Source organism: Mchenga conophoros, linkage group LG18 (genome assembly GCF_057382185.1).
Source record: "Mchenga conophoros isolate Kocher_MC1m ecotype Shallow Benthic linkage group LG18, M_conophoros_male_GT1.1, whole genome shotgun sequence".
Classification (NCBI taxonomy): domain Eukaryota; kingdom Metazoa; phylum Chordata; class Actinopteri; order Cichliformes; family Cichlidae; genus Mchenga; species Mchenga conophoros.
This window is the reverse complement of record NC_140543.1, coordinates 34,043,044-34,060,695: the sequence shown is the minus strand read 5'-3', so window position 1 is coordinate 34,060,695 and position 17,652 is coordinate 34,043,044. Positions and strand designations below refer to the sequence as shown.

Here is a 17,652-nt window from a genome sequence, read left to right as displayed (position 1 = left end):
CCGAGTCCCAGCACTGACTGAAAAAGCACCTTGTCCATAACCAAGAACGTTTCTTGCAATTCCGATCAACTAACCCATCACAGTTTTATACACAGATCACCTAAAAGAATACAATTATGTCATCATATGGAGAGAGAGAAAAAAAGAACCAACATGCCAAGTGTTTCGAAATAATTTATTCAGTAATACAAATACAAAACACCTCTCTCACTTATCATAAAATAGGCAGGTCTTGCTCCACAGAAACTGACAGCAGTTTGCCTGAAGTTACAATGCAGCTCAGCTCAGATGATACCTACAGTATGTGAAGAACGATTCCATTGCTACTTTAAAAGAACAGATTCTGCAAGGTTTTATTTCCAACAAGCAACCAATAGTTCACCCAAAAAAAAAAAAAAAAAAAAAGTCCAGTTCTGCACGACACTGCAGACCAGTGCCGGAAGTTACATGAGAGTTGTGATTGCAGACAAAAGCTTTGAGTTTCGTTTTGTTCTGACGGTAAACAGAAATATCAGCACAGAGAGGCGCTTCTCATTTCAGTTCACTCAACTTCTCACGTTCTGCACTCGCAAACCAGAAAAGAAACCAGTGATACGTCTGACAGGATGGAAGTCAGGTTTATTAAAAATGTTTTTCCCCCCCAAATCTGAGAGAACGCAAAAGCTACACAAAAAAGAAAGGTGCAGGGGGCTGGACACTGACAAACAAAAGGAGATTTAAAAGCTTCATTTGAAGATTTTTGCATGTCACTTCGTCTTGTGCTTTGGCCTTTAAAAGGAGGAAATGCATCGCACTTTTAGCGTTTGGCTGGATGTATTCCGGAGAACAGCAGCTTAATTAAAAAGGTTTTGATTTGACCTAAAACCATAAAGAGGTGTTCTATTGTAGCCAATAAAACCTCACTCAAAAGAAACAAAACTGCTTTCTAAAGTCTCTTATTTCACTTTGTGCCCAATAAAACAGCAGCACATCTTCTCCTGCTGGTCCATAGTCTTTGCCGCTGTCCAAAAACATAAGCTCATAAAAAAAAAAAGTAAAGAAAAAGAGGAAAAAAATAATAAGAGACAATTTCAGATCTCCAGTTGCTACTCAGCCTGGCAGCCTCCCTGCATCACGAGTCAAAGCTCCAACACCTGCTGAAGGAACTGCACGTCTTCAGACGAGCTCGAGTACCTGTGCAGAGAGAACGCACACCTGTGACCTCTTGTTGTTACGGGAAAAAGCAATGAATTAAAGCTCCTCTCCAACAGCTAAATAATAATAAAACGACAAAAGGCAGAAACCACAAAAATAATTAACATATAGCAGTTGGACTGTATAACGAGGCATTTTTAAAGTTCACCCAGACTAGCGTGGCACATCACTAATGCAGAGCTGAAATCACTGCTACCACACTGCACAGTTCATGAAAATATTACAAAAATAATTTCTGTAGATATATTTTGTGTGTGTACTTTGATTCCAAACAGAAGCCAGTGAGGTGACATTTGGACTTCAAGAGTGGAAGATTAAACACGATTACACAGCAGACAAGCAGGCTTGAATTGGATCAGATGCACAAGGATTTATCTTTATTTGTGAGCGTGTTTAAACAGTTATTCCTAATTCATCCTGGGATATTGCCAGGAATGTGTCTTATGGAGAATCTTAAAGAAATTTGACATTTCTGGTTCAAATTGTCAGTGAGCGTCTACAGCCATCTGCAGAGCACAAAATGAATGCAACAATGAACACAGCAAAATACGACAATATAAACACCAGATCTATATATCCAATCGGATTTTTTGTTTTATTCATGTCTTATTAGTGTTTGGCTTCACACTTTTGTATCCTGATCGCGCTCTTACAAAAGTTTTTTTCTTCAGACGGCCTCATTAAAATACCAGAAATGAGTCAACTAAAAGGACAGAACATGATTACAATGTAAATGTCATGTTTTCAAACAAAGGTCCAGTACCCTCTATGACACCAGTCTGAGTGCTGCAGTAGGCCTGTGCTTGTTGCCGTGTTTTGTACAGATGATACAAACCTTAATTGTTCCTTGACTGTTGGCAGCGATTAATACATTTGACTCCTGAAAAACAAAAGGTAACACTTAGAGCACAGATAGTTAATTACCTGTAGATTAATACTCAACACAATATTCTGTGTGATCTGAAAACAACAATCCTTTGCAAGAAAGTGTGAGAAACTCCAGATGTATTCTTTCTCAGAGTGTCAGGATTTTAAGGTGTGACTGACACAGTCTCAGTTCTATGACCGCAAACTATGGGTGTGGTGTCCCAACAAAGCAGGCTCTTTGGGTTAGCTGGCTCAACAAAACCTACAACTACACTCACAGATGAAGGCGGGGCAGGGGTAGGCAACTCCAGGCCTCAAGGGCCGGTGTCCTGCAGGTTTTAGATGTGTCCTTGATCCAACACAGCTGGTTTAAATGGCTAAATGACCTCCTCAACATGTCTTGAAGTTCTCCAGAGGCCTGGTAATAAACTAATCATTTGATTCAGTTGTGTTGACCCAGGGTGAGATCTAAAACCTGCAGGACACCAGCCTTCAAAGGCCTGGAGTTGCCCACCCCTGGCCTAAGGGTACAACCCCCAACTAGGTTTTGCAACCTTTGGTTTTAGAACTGAAGAAGGCTCTTGGACGAGAGGTGAAATGTCTTCAAAACCTTAAAAAAAGACCAGTCGCCTTCTCATTTCAAGCTCCTAGGACATTTGTTACCATGGTGATCTAACTAAGGAAAAAGAAAGCCACCTTTTTACCTGACTTGACAGACCTCACTAACCCATTAATATCGCTTTGTAGTGCACCCTTCAAAGTGCAGTCAATGACAATGTTACTGAGTATAGAGGTGAGCTCACTCCATCAGGCAGGGCCCTCCAGCAGACAGCACTGACAAACTCGTTGGTGTCGTCCTCCTTCTTATCCTTGTCCAGAACGCTCTTCACTGTGTCAAACTTGAATGTTAACAGTGTCTTGGAAAGTCCTTTGTAGTACAGATACAGGGAGTTGTTCTCACTGCCTGTACACACACAAACACAAGTATTTATGGAATGTAAGCATGTTATCGTTTCTCCCACTGAGGGAGTGATACAACACAGACAATTTGACAGTAATGTCTTCTTTGAAGTAACTGCTCACCACAGGCAACGTAGTCTCCGTTTGAGGCCAGGCCCACAAAGTTCTTCTCGTTGATGTGACCCTTGAAGGAGCGCAGGCAGTGAGGTTTGTTGACATTCCACAGCTTCAGCTGACTGTCCGTCGAACTGAGGACAATAGCGCAGAAAGAAATGATCAATATGGAACCGGTGGGCCTTAGATGATATGGCGTGATAACCCACTGGGGCCAAGTCCAGCATTTTCATTTTATCAGGATTCAAGGATCAGGATTTCTACTCTGTGTGTAGAAAGATTCTCCATTGTTCGGCAGCGGTGCTCGTTTCAGTAATTATGCAAATGTCATTTTTATAACTTGTTTCTTAAATCCAGCTTCACAGACAGAGTTACATCCATGTCAGTTTTTGAGGGCTCCACGATGTAAATGAGCCTTTATACATTTAGTGTTTCATGCTCTCTTTAACCCAGTTTACATTAGACAGCTTCTTTATGATATTATAAGCAGAAAGTACACCGTAACAGGTTTTACAGAATATTTTCCTTTGCAGGAAAAAGAAACCTTTCAGATATTAAATGGAAATGCAAAGCCGACAGATGTACTTACGCAGAAACAATTTCCTCTCCGTTGACGAACTTGGCATAGGAGACGGCCTTCCTGTGGCCTTTGAACACCATGATTGGCTGCTTAGTGTTGCGGAGATCATAGTAGTGAACACAGTGGTCTAAGAGAAGAAAGCAAAGTTTAGCATGTGTTCAGATGGGAAACATGAGGAAAATCGTAGATTAAAACAAGTCTTAGATCAGCTCCATTTAGGAGCCACCACAGCATTTAGAAAAGTGCAGTTAAATTTGGACTTAGTGCAGTTTAAATTCAAATGCAGAATGGCTTTCCATGTCTGCTTGCTTACTTTGATAACCCAGTGCTACTCAAGACACTAAACCATCTACAAGGCCGAGGAGCAGTTTCCTTCTCTAAGCTGAGACGGCTTCGTCGTTGAGACACAGGAAGTTTGATAAAGCCACAGCAAGATACTTCTGGATAACGCTTGTACGCTCTGCTCATCCAGTGTTACAGTGTTTCTGTGTATAACCAAATATTTCTTACAACTTTATATCTCCTTTGGGGGACTAATGAATAAGGTATTCAGCAGTTTTTCTGGACCACAAGAGTCAGTGCCGGGTGAAGAAATGTAGCTGACAACAAAGAAACCACAGTGATGTGAGAGAAAAATCAACAACAACAATACTCCAGGTTTGTCTGGCTGAAGGGAGACAGCTGGGTAGAGTAAAATCTGTTTCCCCCTTATTTAGTCTGAACTTAACTTCTCATAGTAAATACCAACCAAATGCAGGCGGACGTCAGACACTGCACCTTCACATTTAAACCTGCTGCTACACCAGCTTCAATGACACTTGAAGTGTCCTTAGATGCAAGGTTTACACAGTTACAAGGTTTTGGTACAACCTATGCGGTGTAATCAAAAGCTTCTGAGCTGCTTTCGCCCAATGAAAGTCCAGTTCTATGTTTGCACTTGATTTTGGCATTTTGGCAGAGCTTTTCGACATCACCCTGGCTTAAGGTTTAAGAGAATTTTATCTCAAAATCTTTGCTTTTCCACAACCAAGACTAAAGTAACAACAAACAAGATAAATCACACATGAAAATCTTTAATTTCCATCTCACCTGCACAACCGAAGGCCAGATGATATCTGGAGGTTGGGCTGAATTTAACACAGCAGACGTTAGCCTTAGCCTCAATGCTAGCCACTGAATTGTCAAGATTAGTTGACCACAACTTGACTGAAGAAGAAGAAGAAAAGAGCATGCATAAAAAAAAAAATAAGGGCTGATACATGGTGGGAACATTATTTTTAGATATTGCATCCCTCTCTTACCTTTAGCATCATCAGAACCTGAGGCTAAAAGCTTTGGGTCCATGAGATTGAAGTCTACACTCCAACACCTTTTTTCATGTTCCTGGAAAGGAAGCAGAGGAAACCTTAAAAAGCCATCATTACTAATGTAATGCCTAACGTAATGAAGCTGCGCTCCAAGCATCACACCTGGTAGACTTTGGACCTCTGGCCTGTGAATCCATCCCACAAAATAACAGTTCCCTCATAGTCACTGCTGGCCAGGAGGTTTTTGTGATAACTGCTCCAGCTGATACAGCTGCAAAAGACAACAGGAACTTGAAATATTCGAGTTTGGCGCTGCTTATTTCACTACAAACTAAGTTATCATTTCTTTTCATGAACTGTATGATTAGTTTTTTTACAGTCACAATTTTGGAAAAAAGCATCCTGTAGATTTTGGATCCATACACGTGACTCAACATGTGGATTACTAAGAGATCAGCATTAGAGGAAATGCATTTATCAGTTTCCTTCACCTGATTTTGGAATTGCAAGTCATTTCGTTGACAGGGTAGTGGATGTCCACTGCATCCTGGATCACAGTGCCGTACTCAAACACCTTGATCTTTTTGGTTACGCCAGCGATGGCAAAGTAGTCACAGTCTCGGTCAAACTCAATACTGAAACAAAGGAAAATACGGTCAAAGACAGTGACTGGGCTCATCACACACACGGTAAAATGTCACGAAACAACTAAAAGATGATGTCCGGTCATACGTAAATCAAACGTTTCTTTTTTTATACCTAGACACGATACTGGAGCCATTATAGAGGTCACTGGCGTATGACAGGGTGGCCAGCGGCCGCACAGAGTTATAGCGAGTGAACTTTGACAAACACTCCATGAAATCATCCAGCTGATTCAGGTTCCTGCCCTCATCTGAAAACAACACGCACACAGTTAACACAGCATTTGTGAATTATACACATTGTGGAAAAAAACCAAATGGAGTCGTTGCCCATAACTAAGAGCTTAAACACAGATGCCCTGCTTTAAGAAATAATACCAGTTTTCCAACTGTGTGCAAATGAAAACGCCATAAAAATGATCTGACCACAGCAGTCTAAACCCTCAACAACAGCACCTGTGATGCGGGACATTTTGCTGGAGAAGTAGCACTGCTCTAGATCCTCAAAATGAGCTGTGAGCCTCTTTCTTCTTGACGCCAGGGTGCTGTTGTACCAGGTCTGACGTTTTCCCTGAGGAAACAGTCCCAAGAGCAAAGTGAAGGCAGTGCCAGAAACCTCAGAGTGTATTTATAATTTTCCTCCAAATACATTTGTGTTAAAAAGCTACATCTAAACGTGACAGGCCCCCTTATTAAAACGCACCAGCCATTTCCAGCTCCAGATATTAAAGCTTTGCTGGATTTACAGTTATAACCCCAGTAAAATGATCTTTTACTGGGCCTTGGTGCAGCCCGTTACTTCATCCTGTCTGAAACAGTTTTTACTCCAAGCTAATTTGTTTTTTTTAAATAAATAAATCTCTCCGCTGTACCTGGGCTGCTCCACCAAATCCTGGAGGCTGGTTGTAGTCGGGTTGGTCTATAATACTACTGCAACTGCTCAACACAGAAACAAACACACAAGACGTGGAGTAAGTCACACCACACAGCGACTGCTGAAGCCTCTGGCATCTCGACTGTATGCACTGGCTTTGTTCCACACAGACAAAGCAGCCGTTGTAGAGCAAGAGGCAAAACGTTTTCGTGAGCAAGCACACATCTGTGCTCGTAACGAGCTCCTGTTTTGGTAAACGAACAAGGTGAATATGGTGTTATTATGTTCTGCATAGACACATTTATTATGCGGCAGACATCAGCATTACCTGGGTGCTGGAGAGGGAGCTTCCACATTAGGCACAGTACACTCAGCCTCCATCACAGGAGAGTACAGCCCACTCATTTCCTGGAAAATGACACCAACATAACTTGTTTGTCCATCTCAAGCTGTGATGATGAGCGGCCCCAGGGTTTTGTGATTTCACAGCATAATATGTTTTTATAATCATGCATTCTGTTCCCCCGTATTTTTGCAAGAGAACATGTGAATGAGGGCACAGCAATCCATCTTTGGACTGCGCTTTGTCAGTTTACCTACCTCAACACGTTTGATGTCTTCTTCGAGGAAGTTGAGCTCTTTCTGCAGTTGCTCTAGTTGCTGCCAACAAAACCAAAAACACAACTGAACGCGCTTGCCTTTGTTAACACCTACAAACACTTAACGAGTTCTGGTGGACTGACACAAAGCTGGGTGTCAGCCATTACAAATACTGCTCTTTTCTCAGCACCGTGTCAGCTTTGTGTGGGAAATTTGTGCAGCGTACCTCTCTCTTGTTTCTCCTGGCTTCTTTAAGGAACTCCATGAGGATCTGTCTCTGAGCTGCCTGGGATTCCTAGTGGAGATATGGACAGCTTACATAATCAAGTATTACTTGAAATCACAGAATAGTTTTGCTGATCTGCTGAAAAGACACTCGAGATATCATTTGTTCTCAGTTCAACACTAGCTTTCATCCTCAGAAAAGCACAAAATAATAACAGTAGTTCTAAAGCTTGTGATTTATCATTTTAGTTGTACTTTCGTCTCTGGCTTTACTTCCATCCCAGCTACAGGAAATGAAAGCAGTGCTGTGCAGAACGGGGAAGGATCCTGTCATGAAAAGGTTCACACAAACAAACTACTCCGGCCAGTGAATGCAGCTTGTTTTGGTGAATATGCTGTCGTTCAACTAAATTCTCACCCGTGTTTCCACAACTGTGGACTAGCCCAAAGCTAATGTTTACATTTAACTTTAACTTGGCGTTAGCAACAAATTACCTGATCGACTCCTCCCCCTCCCAAAAAAAGCCCACAGTCACATTGAGCATTTCTTTTCCTTCTTTAAGTGCACTGCAAAAAAAAAGACTCCACACTATGCAGCAGGTTGCACATCACACCTCAGCAGCCAACAATGCTCGACTGGCAGTCACACTGTCACTGTGTGTTTTAGTATATTATAAGCTGTGCTTTAATTTCAATTTTAACTTTGGCTCATCTTGTCACTGAAACAACACAAACAACAACTTCAGTGCCAGAATCTTTTTTTGCAGCGATTCCCTTACTTTGACTTTCAGCACATTCTCCTTATTTTTAGCTTCTTATCAAAATGCAGTGTGGATGACTTAGTTCAATCATTTACTTTCTATAATTAAAAGAAAATGTGCTTAAATAAATATAAGTCTGTTAAAATCTTAGACTTTAACCAATGTTTTACCAAGCGACCCTGTTAAATATCTGTCATTTCACCAACCAACTATCTATCTATATTTTTGTAATATATCTATCTATATCTATATATTAAAGTAAAGAAATGATACCATTTTCCAAAAAAACGTAAGCTGATACATCTGTGATAGAATATTTTAACAACTTTAAACACTTCAGGCTTCGAGTGTGAACATATCAGAATTGAGTTTTATATTCATTTGAATATTTAACCATTTTTGATCCAAACACTGTGGTAAACTCTTTCCTCTGGTTAACCTTCAATCGAACCATGAAAATGCTCAAGAACACCAAACCTAAGGGTCTCTGGCTGTTAGGCAAATACTGATGACAACTGTGTTCTTTGAAAGCATGTCATAGGTTTCAGATGGAGATAATATCTGACTATTTCTATTCAATTCTATTTAATCTTCAATGAAAACCAAAGAGTAGCTCCAAAGCAAACATCTCAAGCACTGAAAAGCACCACCACACCCACACTGACTGATGCTGACATTTAAGACGGAGACTAAGATTCACTGACGATTAAATCTAACATGTTGATGTTTTTTGGATTATATTTAAGGTTTGGATAGCTGAGTAACAACAGTAAACACGAGAGGAATACTAACAAAACATCAAAAATACACAGTTAAGTGGCAGGGACCTAAATTTGACTGATATGAAATATCTACATGGAATCCAAAACTGGTAAATCAGAACTGATTAAATAAGAAGAATGACAGGCTAAACAAAAACAAGCCCAATCAGATATGAAATATGTCCAGAGGCAAATTATCACACACATGCTAACAATCAATCAGCAATGAGTGTATACAGAATAAGCAGCAAGGCAAAGGAAGACCATTAACTATATACAATATCACAGCTAACTATGGAGCCCTTATTTCTGAACTAGCTTGGACAGACACCAATTAGCTGAATTACTGGGCTAGCTCTTGTGTGAGTCTGTCTGCTTGTATGACAGTCAAACAGTGACACACGGCATGTGTTTGTGTGAAAAAGAAACAGAAAGACGAGCATGTGCTTGACAGCGAGAAAGCTCAAGGCGTCGTGTAGCGCCATCTGAAAATCTGAAAGACGTGTTTGTAGCATCCATACTTGCAATTCAAAGGCTCCCATTTCAAAACTGGTCTGGATTTTACATCTCATCATCAATGCAAGTCTTAGATAGCGCTGATGAAATCTAAGGATGTAAAGTCCTACTTCTCTTTTTATGTCACGTAAACTGACAAAAAAAAAAAAAAAAAAAGGATGTGTGAAACTGCCCAGAAACCTTCTGACAAAAGCAACATCTTACCATTGCTACCAGTGCTATATACACATACAATGCCTGATTTATTATCAACATCTGAAGTCTAACGCAACCCAAAAGAACTTCTTTGTGCCAGGAAGTCTGACAGAGTGACGCATTTAATGTGATGGACATCCTGCTGCATTGGAGCGCTTTGAGGGGTCCAGAAAAGCGCTATATAAATGCAATCCATTATTATTATTATTATTAATATTAAATGTTTGTCACATTCTGTAAGAGGGAACACCTCAATAGTGCGGTCTGATACAATGATGACCTCGACAGCAAACACATTATTGTGTCATCAGAAACTCAGAATATTACACAACTTCTGTTTGTTTCAGATTAAACGGATCAGAACCCACTGCCTCCAAAACAACAAGGTCTTAACTGGACGTCATAAATTTCATTTGTTGTCTTTCCAGAACAAAAAGTGGACATTCAGTGGATATTAAAACATTTCCATTATGTTTTATATTACTGATTGTTTTCCACTGTGACAACCTTGTGATAACATTTAAAGAATAAATTTAGAAAACTTGTAAAAGGATTAACAAGCTATCAGCAAAACATCACTTTGACTTTTAATTGAAATAATTATCCATCCATTTTCTTCCACTTATCCGGGGCCGGGTCGCGGGGCAGCAGCCTAAGCAGAGAAGCCCCGACCTCCCTCTCCCCAGCCACCTCCTCCAGCTTGTCCATGGCAACACCAAGGTGTTCCCAGGCCAGAGAGATATAATCTCTCCAGCGTGTCCTGGGTCTGCCCCGGGGACTCCTCCTGGTGGGACATGCCCGGAAAACCTCGCCCAGGAGGCATCCTTGTCAGATGCCCGAACCTCCTCAACTGGCTCCTTTCGATGTGGAGCAGCAGCTCTACTCTGAGCCCCTCCCGAATGGCCGAACTTCTCACCCTATCTCTAAGGGAGAGGCCAGCCACCCTTCGGAGGAAGCCCATTTCTGCCGCTTGTATTCGCGATCTTGTTCTTTCGGTCACTACCCACAGCTCGTGGCCATAGGTGAGCGTAGGGACGTAGATCAACCGGTAAATTGAGAGCTTCGCTTTTACACTGAGCTCTCTCTTCACCACAACAGACCAGTACAGTGCTGAAATAATTAACCCTTTGTAATTCTGTCTCTTCACTGCATCTTGTGCATTTTTCACTGAAACCTACAAGATCTATATCTACAAGCTCTGATCATGTGATCAGTTTCATGACTTAATAGCCATTAATTATGAACCTCCTCGGTTTGCACGGATTGCATTAACAAACTTTACATCATTTTAAAGAAAAAAAACCCTCCACTGAAACCCATGAAAAGCTAAAGAGCTAAAAGAGTGAAACAAAAACAAAGAAATGCACAGATCAGCCTCTCACTTACCGCTTCCAGCTGCTTCTTCTTCTGAAGCAGCAGCTCGAGCATCAGGTTGACATTTGCCAGGTCCAAGTTCTCCTGATCAGGACTCAAAACATCCTGGAAGACCTGCCACCGAGACCCATTCTGAAGGTCAGAGACACTGATCACTTACAAGTAACAAAACATATTTTTAAGATGCTTGACATCTTAACAAGGAGAGAAAGAAATGAAATCAGTTTCAGAACATGCTGTACTCACTGGATGATCTAACTTTAGCCTCTTCTCTTCTGACCTCTGTTTTTGTTTAAGGATCAGTTCATTTACTGGGATGTGGTGAGGCGGGACAGAGGAAGTTGTAGACAAGGGATAAATAAGAGAGGAGAACCGGTGGAGTAAGTATATGACAAAGAAAAAGACATTGTCACAGCTAAGGAACAACACATTTTACTTGTGATGAATAAAAGAAAAGTGGCAGCGACATCTAGGACTGGGCCATATTATACCGTTCACGGTAATACCGGTATAATGTTAGGCAACGATAGGAAAATGAAATATCGCGATAGAATGGGAGTAAAACGCGCATGCGCAGTGCCTTTGTTTTCATACGCACATGGCCGATTGTTGAGTGAAACAGATGAACCAGAATTGGTTTGTAAAAATGGTGCAACTTCAGTGATGTGGAACTGGTTTGGTGTTTGTCCGTCAGATACACGACAAAGCACATTTTTTTGCAGAACATGCAAGCGGCCGTCGTTATTGTCGTATTTGTCGGACTAAGATGCTCTTAAATCTGGGAGTAATCTGGGTCCTAAACTCCGTATTCTTCAGGTCAAACAACACTGCAGCATCACTGAGAGTAGGGCTGCCACGATTAGTCGACTAGTCACGATTACGTCGACTATCAAAATCGTCGACGGCTGATTTAATAGTCGACGCATCGTTTGAAGCTTTGTAAGATCACAAAAGACGCAGGAATAAGTAGCAGGATTTAAGAGTGTAATAACGGACTGAAACAGAAGATGGCAGCACTGCATGTACAAGGATGCCAGCTGTCACTACCCGATCCGTACCGGAAACCCGATCGGTACCCCGCATGCGCAAATCTTACGTCACTTCCTCTCTTTGCCAACATTGCAACATTCAATATATTTGAATGATACCGTTAGCGCCCAGTTAGCTCCTAGCATTTCTCAACAGCTCTGCCTCCTTTTCGACTGCCCGGGACATTTAAACAATGGATAATCCGTATACAAAGAAATTCATGCTTTTCTCCTCAACAGAGAGCGTCCCCCGATTGAGCAACAGCGCCGTAAAATAAGAAGAATGGCGCCTAATTATAGAGTTAATAATGCAGACTTTGTAATATCTCACGTGTAGATTCATCAGCCAGATTAAGTGTTTACAGTTTGTTTACAGTTTTTTTTTTTACAGTTTCTTAATTGACAGTGATAGCGCACATCATCATCACTATTCCAACAATCCTCTCCTCACAGACGAGCATAAACACACTCGACTATCGCTAAATCAGATTTAACACACGTTTGTAATGACGATAATTCAGTTTATAATAGGGTTTATTCGCTCAGTCAGCAGGTGGCGGTATCCTCGTACACTGGGGAGTAAACTGCCATTAAACGAACAGAAGAAGAAGAAAACATCTGCACATGCGCTGTACGGATCGGGTAGACCCGATTTGTACGGTCAGACTTTACACATGCGCAGTAAGGATTGGAGAGTTTTTGTCTACATTGTACTGAAATGCTTCATTATTGCAAACATTTTAAGATATACTTGTTATTCTTAACATCTTAACAGATACTCTGACCCATAACTATCGTAAAACGCTACGACCGGAAGTAGAAACCTTTCGTGCATGCGGGGTACCGATCGGGTTTCCGGTACGGATCGGGTAGTGACACCAGCTGCCGTTAAACCCCGAAGAAGAAGAAGAAGCAGTGTCCCAGAATTCATAGCGCGGCCCAGCTCAGTTTCCAACAATGGCGGCAGCTAGTTAGTTTTAATATTACTCTTATTATTCTTTCTGGGTCACAAAATAAACGTTTCACATATTTTCAGGCGAGAATGTAGCTGTGTAAACCTCAAATATCTGCTCAGTTTATCAAGACACCACATATTTTCAAAAGCGCTCCGACGTTTTCGGAGACGTCAGTTACCCACTAGCTCGATAGCTAGCCGGGGGCTAGGTTCACTAGAGCCGTGAGAACACCGGACTCCCGGCAAATCGTTTTCAAACCCACCGCCGTCTTTCGCTACTCAGGTTAAATATATATGAGTCACTTAGATAACTTAAAATGTTATTGTTTGGCTTTTTTCAGTATTTTATTTGTTCCTGAGTAAATCGGTTTGGCTGAGATTAAAGTTATAGTTTTTACACAGCTGAATAAACATCAAGCAGACAGCTGATTATCAGAAGTGTGAGATGCTGGAGAATTTACTCCGGTGTCCTGTTATATTTTAGATAGCAAGGAGTTTATTAAACTTCACCGAAACAATCTGCAAATTTCATTAAAATTTAATAAACTATCATCCTGTCTTTATTGTTAGTTAGCACAGACCTTAAACACTTAAAGCTGTAAGCTAATGATAGTTATATAAGAGCAGATGCTGCTGGTGCAATAAGCTGTACGTTTTACATCCAATGGATGATGATCTGATTAGTCGACTAATCGCAAAAATAATCGGTGACTAGTCGACTATCAAAATAATCGTTTGTGGCAGTCCTAACTGAGAGTTAAAAACTGTAAATTCTTTCATCTTTAATAAAACGATCAGCATTGCTGCTTTACCAGGTGTAACTATGAAGTTTAACTTCCAGGCACAGCCCGAAGAGGAGACATGGGCCCATCCTCCCGCAGGCCCACCACCCGCAGGAGGCGCCATAGGGGTCGGGTGCATTGTGTGCCGGGTGGCGGCCAGGAGCGGAGGCCCTGGCGGACTGACCCCCGGCTGCCAAGACTGGCAATAGGGACATTAATGAATCAATGGTACAGAAGTGGAGGAAGCAAGAATGAGTTTAATAAAATTTGATTTATCTGACTGCTTTGTTTCGCTTAATGTGCCTTATAATCCCGTGCACCTTATGGTCCGAAAAATGCGTACTGCACACTGCAGTTTAATGTGGAAGGTTGTCTTTTTGTGCTAGTAATGTTGTGGAGTTGTATTTTGTCTCGCATCAATTATATTATCAGTTACATCGTTATCGCAAATTTTCAAATATATATCGTGATAAATATTTTTGGCCATATCGCCCTGCTCTAGCGACATCTTTATCATCATGCATTTAAATACCTACACAAAGTGTTTCCTTAGATTTTTGTTTGGCCCATTTATGACAAAAAACTTTCAATTTTGACTTCATTCAAATACAAAAGTCTCATTTTAGTACTGATTATGAGCTAAAGACAAATCAATTCAAATATTGTGATTTTAAAAACCATGAAGTGCAAAATTGCCATAACAGCTACATTTTAATGTCCAAGTTAAAATGAAAAGCTCTGAGAAAAATGATTCGTTTAGGAGCTGATCATCTGACTGTTAGAAAAAACCAAAACATAACAAAACAAAAAACCCCTCCAATTCAAAATACCCACCAAGAAAGTTTGGGTAGACCTGATCCACATTATCGATAATATAGTTACACTTGGGACATCTGTTGCTGTCCTCCAGACTCTGGCGGATACACTTGAAACTGCAGGATGGAGAGAGAACAGATAAATATTATGGATATATCCAGCTCCACATTTCAATCCAAGATCTTACAAGATTAGCTTTAAATGATTCATAGTCAAAATAATCTTTATTCATCCCATACTGGGTCTTCTTCTGATTATATGTGACCTTCAAAAACAGGTTTGATCAAAGCCAGTGCTCTGATCCTGTTAAGGATATCTGCTCACACCGACATCACCAGAGAGTAGACAAACTATCTCAAACTGAGGCATAACTTGCTAATGCGCTGATCTTATTACTTGGATCTTTGGTCATGTTTATTATGAGCATTGAAAAACAAGAAATGAGAATTACTGAAAGCAAACACAACAGGCATAAAGAACACTGAGCCAACTGTGGATTACCAGTAATCACGTTAAGCTTTCCCATAACTTTGCTGAAGAGTCTACAGGCTTATATTCAGCTTTAAACCATTTACTGTCATTAAAAACTTGTTCATATTTTTGCTGTTTGGGGTTTTTTGTTTTTAGATTACTACAACCAGCTTTGCAGTTCAATACTGACAGTCACACTGTCACTGTGTTTTAGTATATTATAGAGCTGCGCTTTAAATTCAATTTTGGCTCATCTTGTCATTGAAACAACATAACCGAGATGAAATTACCTCTGTGCCAGAATCTGTTGTGCAGTAATTCCCTTACTTTGACTTTCAGCACACAACCTTTTCCTTTTTGCTTCTTATCAAAATGCAGTGTGGATGACTTAGTTCAATCATTTACTTTCTATAATTAAAAGAAAATGTGCTTAAATAAAATATAAGTCTCTTCTATTTTAGACTAAATTAAATATCCGTCATTTCATTATCGATCAAAATAACTAGGATTTTTGCCAAAAAATAACACTATTTCCAGTAGATTTTACTGATTCTGGTGGCAAAAAGCCATTGTGCTTACTTTTTTGACGTTAGCCTAATGAATCCTGATTAATTGTCTGTGCAAAACAAACAGAAAGCCTTTACAGGCTTTCCACATTAGTGAAAAGTTGAATTCAGGGTTCATTTTCGCCTTGAATACAAAACAATATTGGTGGCCTCCTCTAAAGGAAAATTACCAGGATTATAAATTAGTTGGACATGTTTTAACCCTGAGCTTGCTTTTACTTATTGAACTCCCAAACTAAAACGCAGAAATGTACACCAAACAGACTCACTGCTTTAACCAATCTTGCCTTTGCAAGATTTCGAGTCAGAAAAACTCTTGGGTCTGACCAGAGCAGAAGTGAGGCTTGCCTGGTGTGCAGAACTTGGATTGTCATGGGTTTGATGTTGCTATTAAAATATAGCAACACTGATGTGACGGACAGGACTACTTGGAACTTCCTCTAGAAGCCCATCTGTAACATTAAAACATGCCCAAACAATAAAACAAAATTCAAGAACAAAAATACTAAAAAATAAATAAAAAACCGTCATAAGTTTTTTTAAGTAATCAGCTGTAAGTATGGATGGCCGCAGAGTGCATGGCTTTTGTTAAAGAGAACTTCGTTCCTTCAGTCTGTGACATTTGTTGCTCTACAGCATTTGGGACACTGTCGAATACTTTGCTGTGCGTAACTCTCTCTGCAACACAAACACTCACCAAAAACTGTGCCCGCACTTCGTCATGTGTGCCTCGTCTATCATTTCGAAGCAAATGGGACTGAAAAACAAGCAGAAGCCCGGGTCATCGTGCAGCTCTCAAACTTTTACGGAACTCACCCCAAAGCTCGAGTGCAATACAAAACTAACCAGACGAAGTCGTTGCTTTTATCTTCGTATGAATTCAAGAGACCGTTGTACAGTGGTGCCTGATGCAGGGATCTCTTTCTGTTACCAGAGGACGCAGACGGTCTGCTGAGAGAAGCTAAGCCGCCCCGGGCTGACGGCACGGCGGCCAGAGTTGGCACTGACAGGCCGCCCTCTCCGGCCGCTGCAAGGGTCCGTGAGGGCACAACGTTTCCAGAAGTGCTCCCATTACTTGTGGGAGCGCTGCTGCCACCGCCACCGTTTGTATTCCCAGTGCCTCCTGTACTACTGCTGCTGCTGCTACTTGTGCTGGGCACTGAACTCGCCCCAGCAGCGCTTTGCTGTGGCCGGTTGCTTGACATCATACAAGGCCGACTAGAAACTCCCCAAATCCGCTGCGTTGCTATTCAAAGCATCCGGAAAGAGCAGCTATTTGGCTACTTTAGCAGATTTGCTAGCTAGCTGGTTTGCTTATGTGCTAACATCCTGGGAGAAATACAAGAATGGCCAAACATCCAGCGGAGAGAAAAAAAGGTTGGCCGTCGTTGTCTGGTTCAACGTTTGTCACTAGCAGCGAATTCCAAGAGCGCTGGAATCTAAAGAGAAAAACAGACACGAACACTGTAACGGCCAACAAAATAAGAACGGCTGCACTGTTCAGAAGATTATCCGGCTAGCTACTGTTAGCAACAGAGAGAAATCTCTTGAGTTTCCTCGATTACTCCGGTAGCCGCAAAACTTCTTGTTTTCAATTATCGCCCCCTAGCGAGAAGGAGTTAAACCGCGCTGGTGGAAATGTACACTTCAGGGAATTATCGACTCAGGAAAAAAAGAGCACAGCTTTTAATTTGGCTTTCAGTATACCAATCCTAGTCTCTATAACTGTTTTAATGCTTACATCATTTGTACGTTTAAGTAGTATCATAAAGGATATAGTCCTATGACCCATGCCATGAAAAACAGACATTAATGTTTATTGGAGGGCAATGTAGCAGTGCTGAATTAAATACTATCCTCGTATTTAACACAGGGACTTTTCTCAGTGTTAATAACAACACTGGGAAAAGGAGTTTGTTTATTTCACTTCATGCTATGTTATGTTACTCTGTAAAATACTTTTTGCGATGTGATTATATTATTATTATTATTATTATTATTATTATTATTATTATTATTATTATTATTATTACTACATGTTCTGTACTACATTGTAAAGCCT

At 40.8% G+C, this 17,652-nt stretch overlaps 1 protein-coding gene across 2 annotated transcripts; it reads right to left on the bottom strand.

Moving 5' to 3' along the window:
* Window positions 1-161: 161 nt before the first annotated feature.
* Window positions 162-17,167, bottom strand: cop1 (COP1 E3 ubiquitin ligase). Of its 2 annotated transcripts, none has more exons than XM_085254670.1 (20): window positions 16,437-17,167; window positions 16,288-16,347; window positions 14,572-14,669; window positions 11,219-11,283; window positions 10,985-11,086; window positions 7,367-7,435; window positions 7,141-7,200; window positions 6,869-6,948; window positions 6,539-6,602; window positions 6,123-6,237; window positions 5,782-5,917; window positions 5,514-5,657; window positions 5,185-5,293; window positions 5,017-5,098; window positions 4,805-4,921; window positions 3,725-3,842; window positions 3,145-3,269; window positions 2,865-3,025; window positions 2,030-2,074; window positions 162-1,173 (listed from the first exon to the last, which is right to left on the bottom strand). In XM_085254670.1, exons 1-20 carry the CDS (start codon window positions 16,796-16,798, stop codon window positions 1,156-1,158), a joined length of 2,130 nt encoding a protein of 709 aa, XP_085110796.1. In that variant the 5' UTR covers window positions 16,799-17,167; the 3' UTR covers window positions 162-1,155. The 2 variants fall into 2 exon arrangements, with proteins under 2 accessions (XP_085110796.1, XP_085110795.1); XM_085254669.1 differs by having other exon boundaries at window positions 10,985-11,104; window positions 16,437-17,166.
* Window positions 17,168-17,652: the final 485 nt, after the last annotated feature.

Bases quoted from the DNA above. Each gene is read 5' to 3' on its own strand.
- cop1 (XM_085254669.1), bottom strand. From the start codon at position 16,798: ATGATGTCAAGCAACCGGCCACAGCAAAGCGCTGCTGGGGCGAGTTCA. The intron at 14,670-16,287 runs GTGAGTGTTTGT...TCCATCCTGCAG, and splicing joins AAGTGCGGGCACAGTTTTTG to TTTCAAGTGTATCCGCCAGA. The intron at 3,270-3,724 runs GTAAGTACATCT...TATTGTCCTCAG, and splicing joins GGAGAGGAAATTGTTTCTGC to TTCGACGGACAGTCAGCTGA.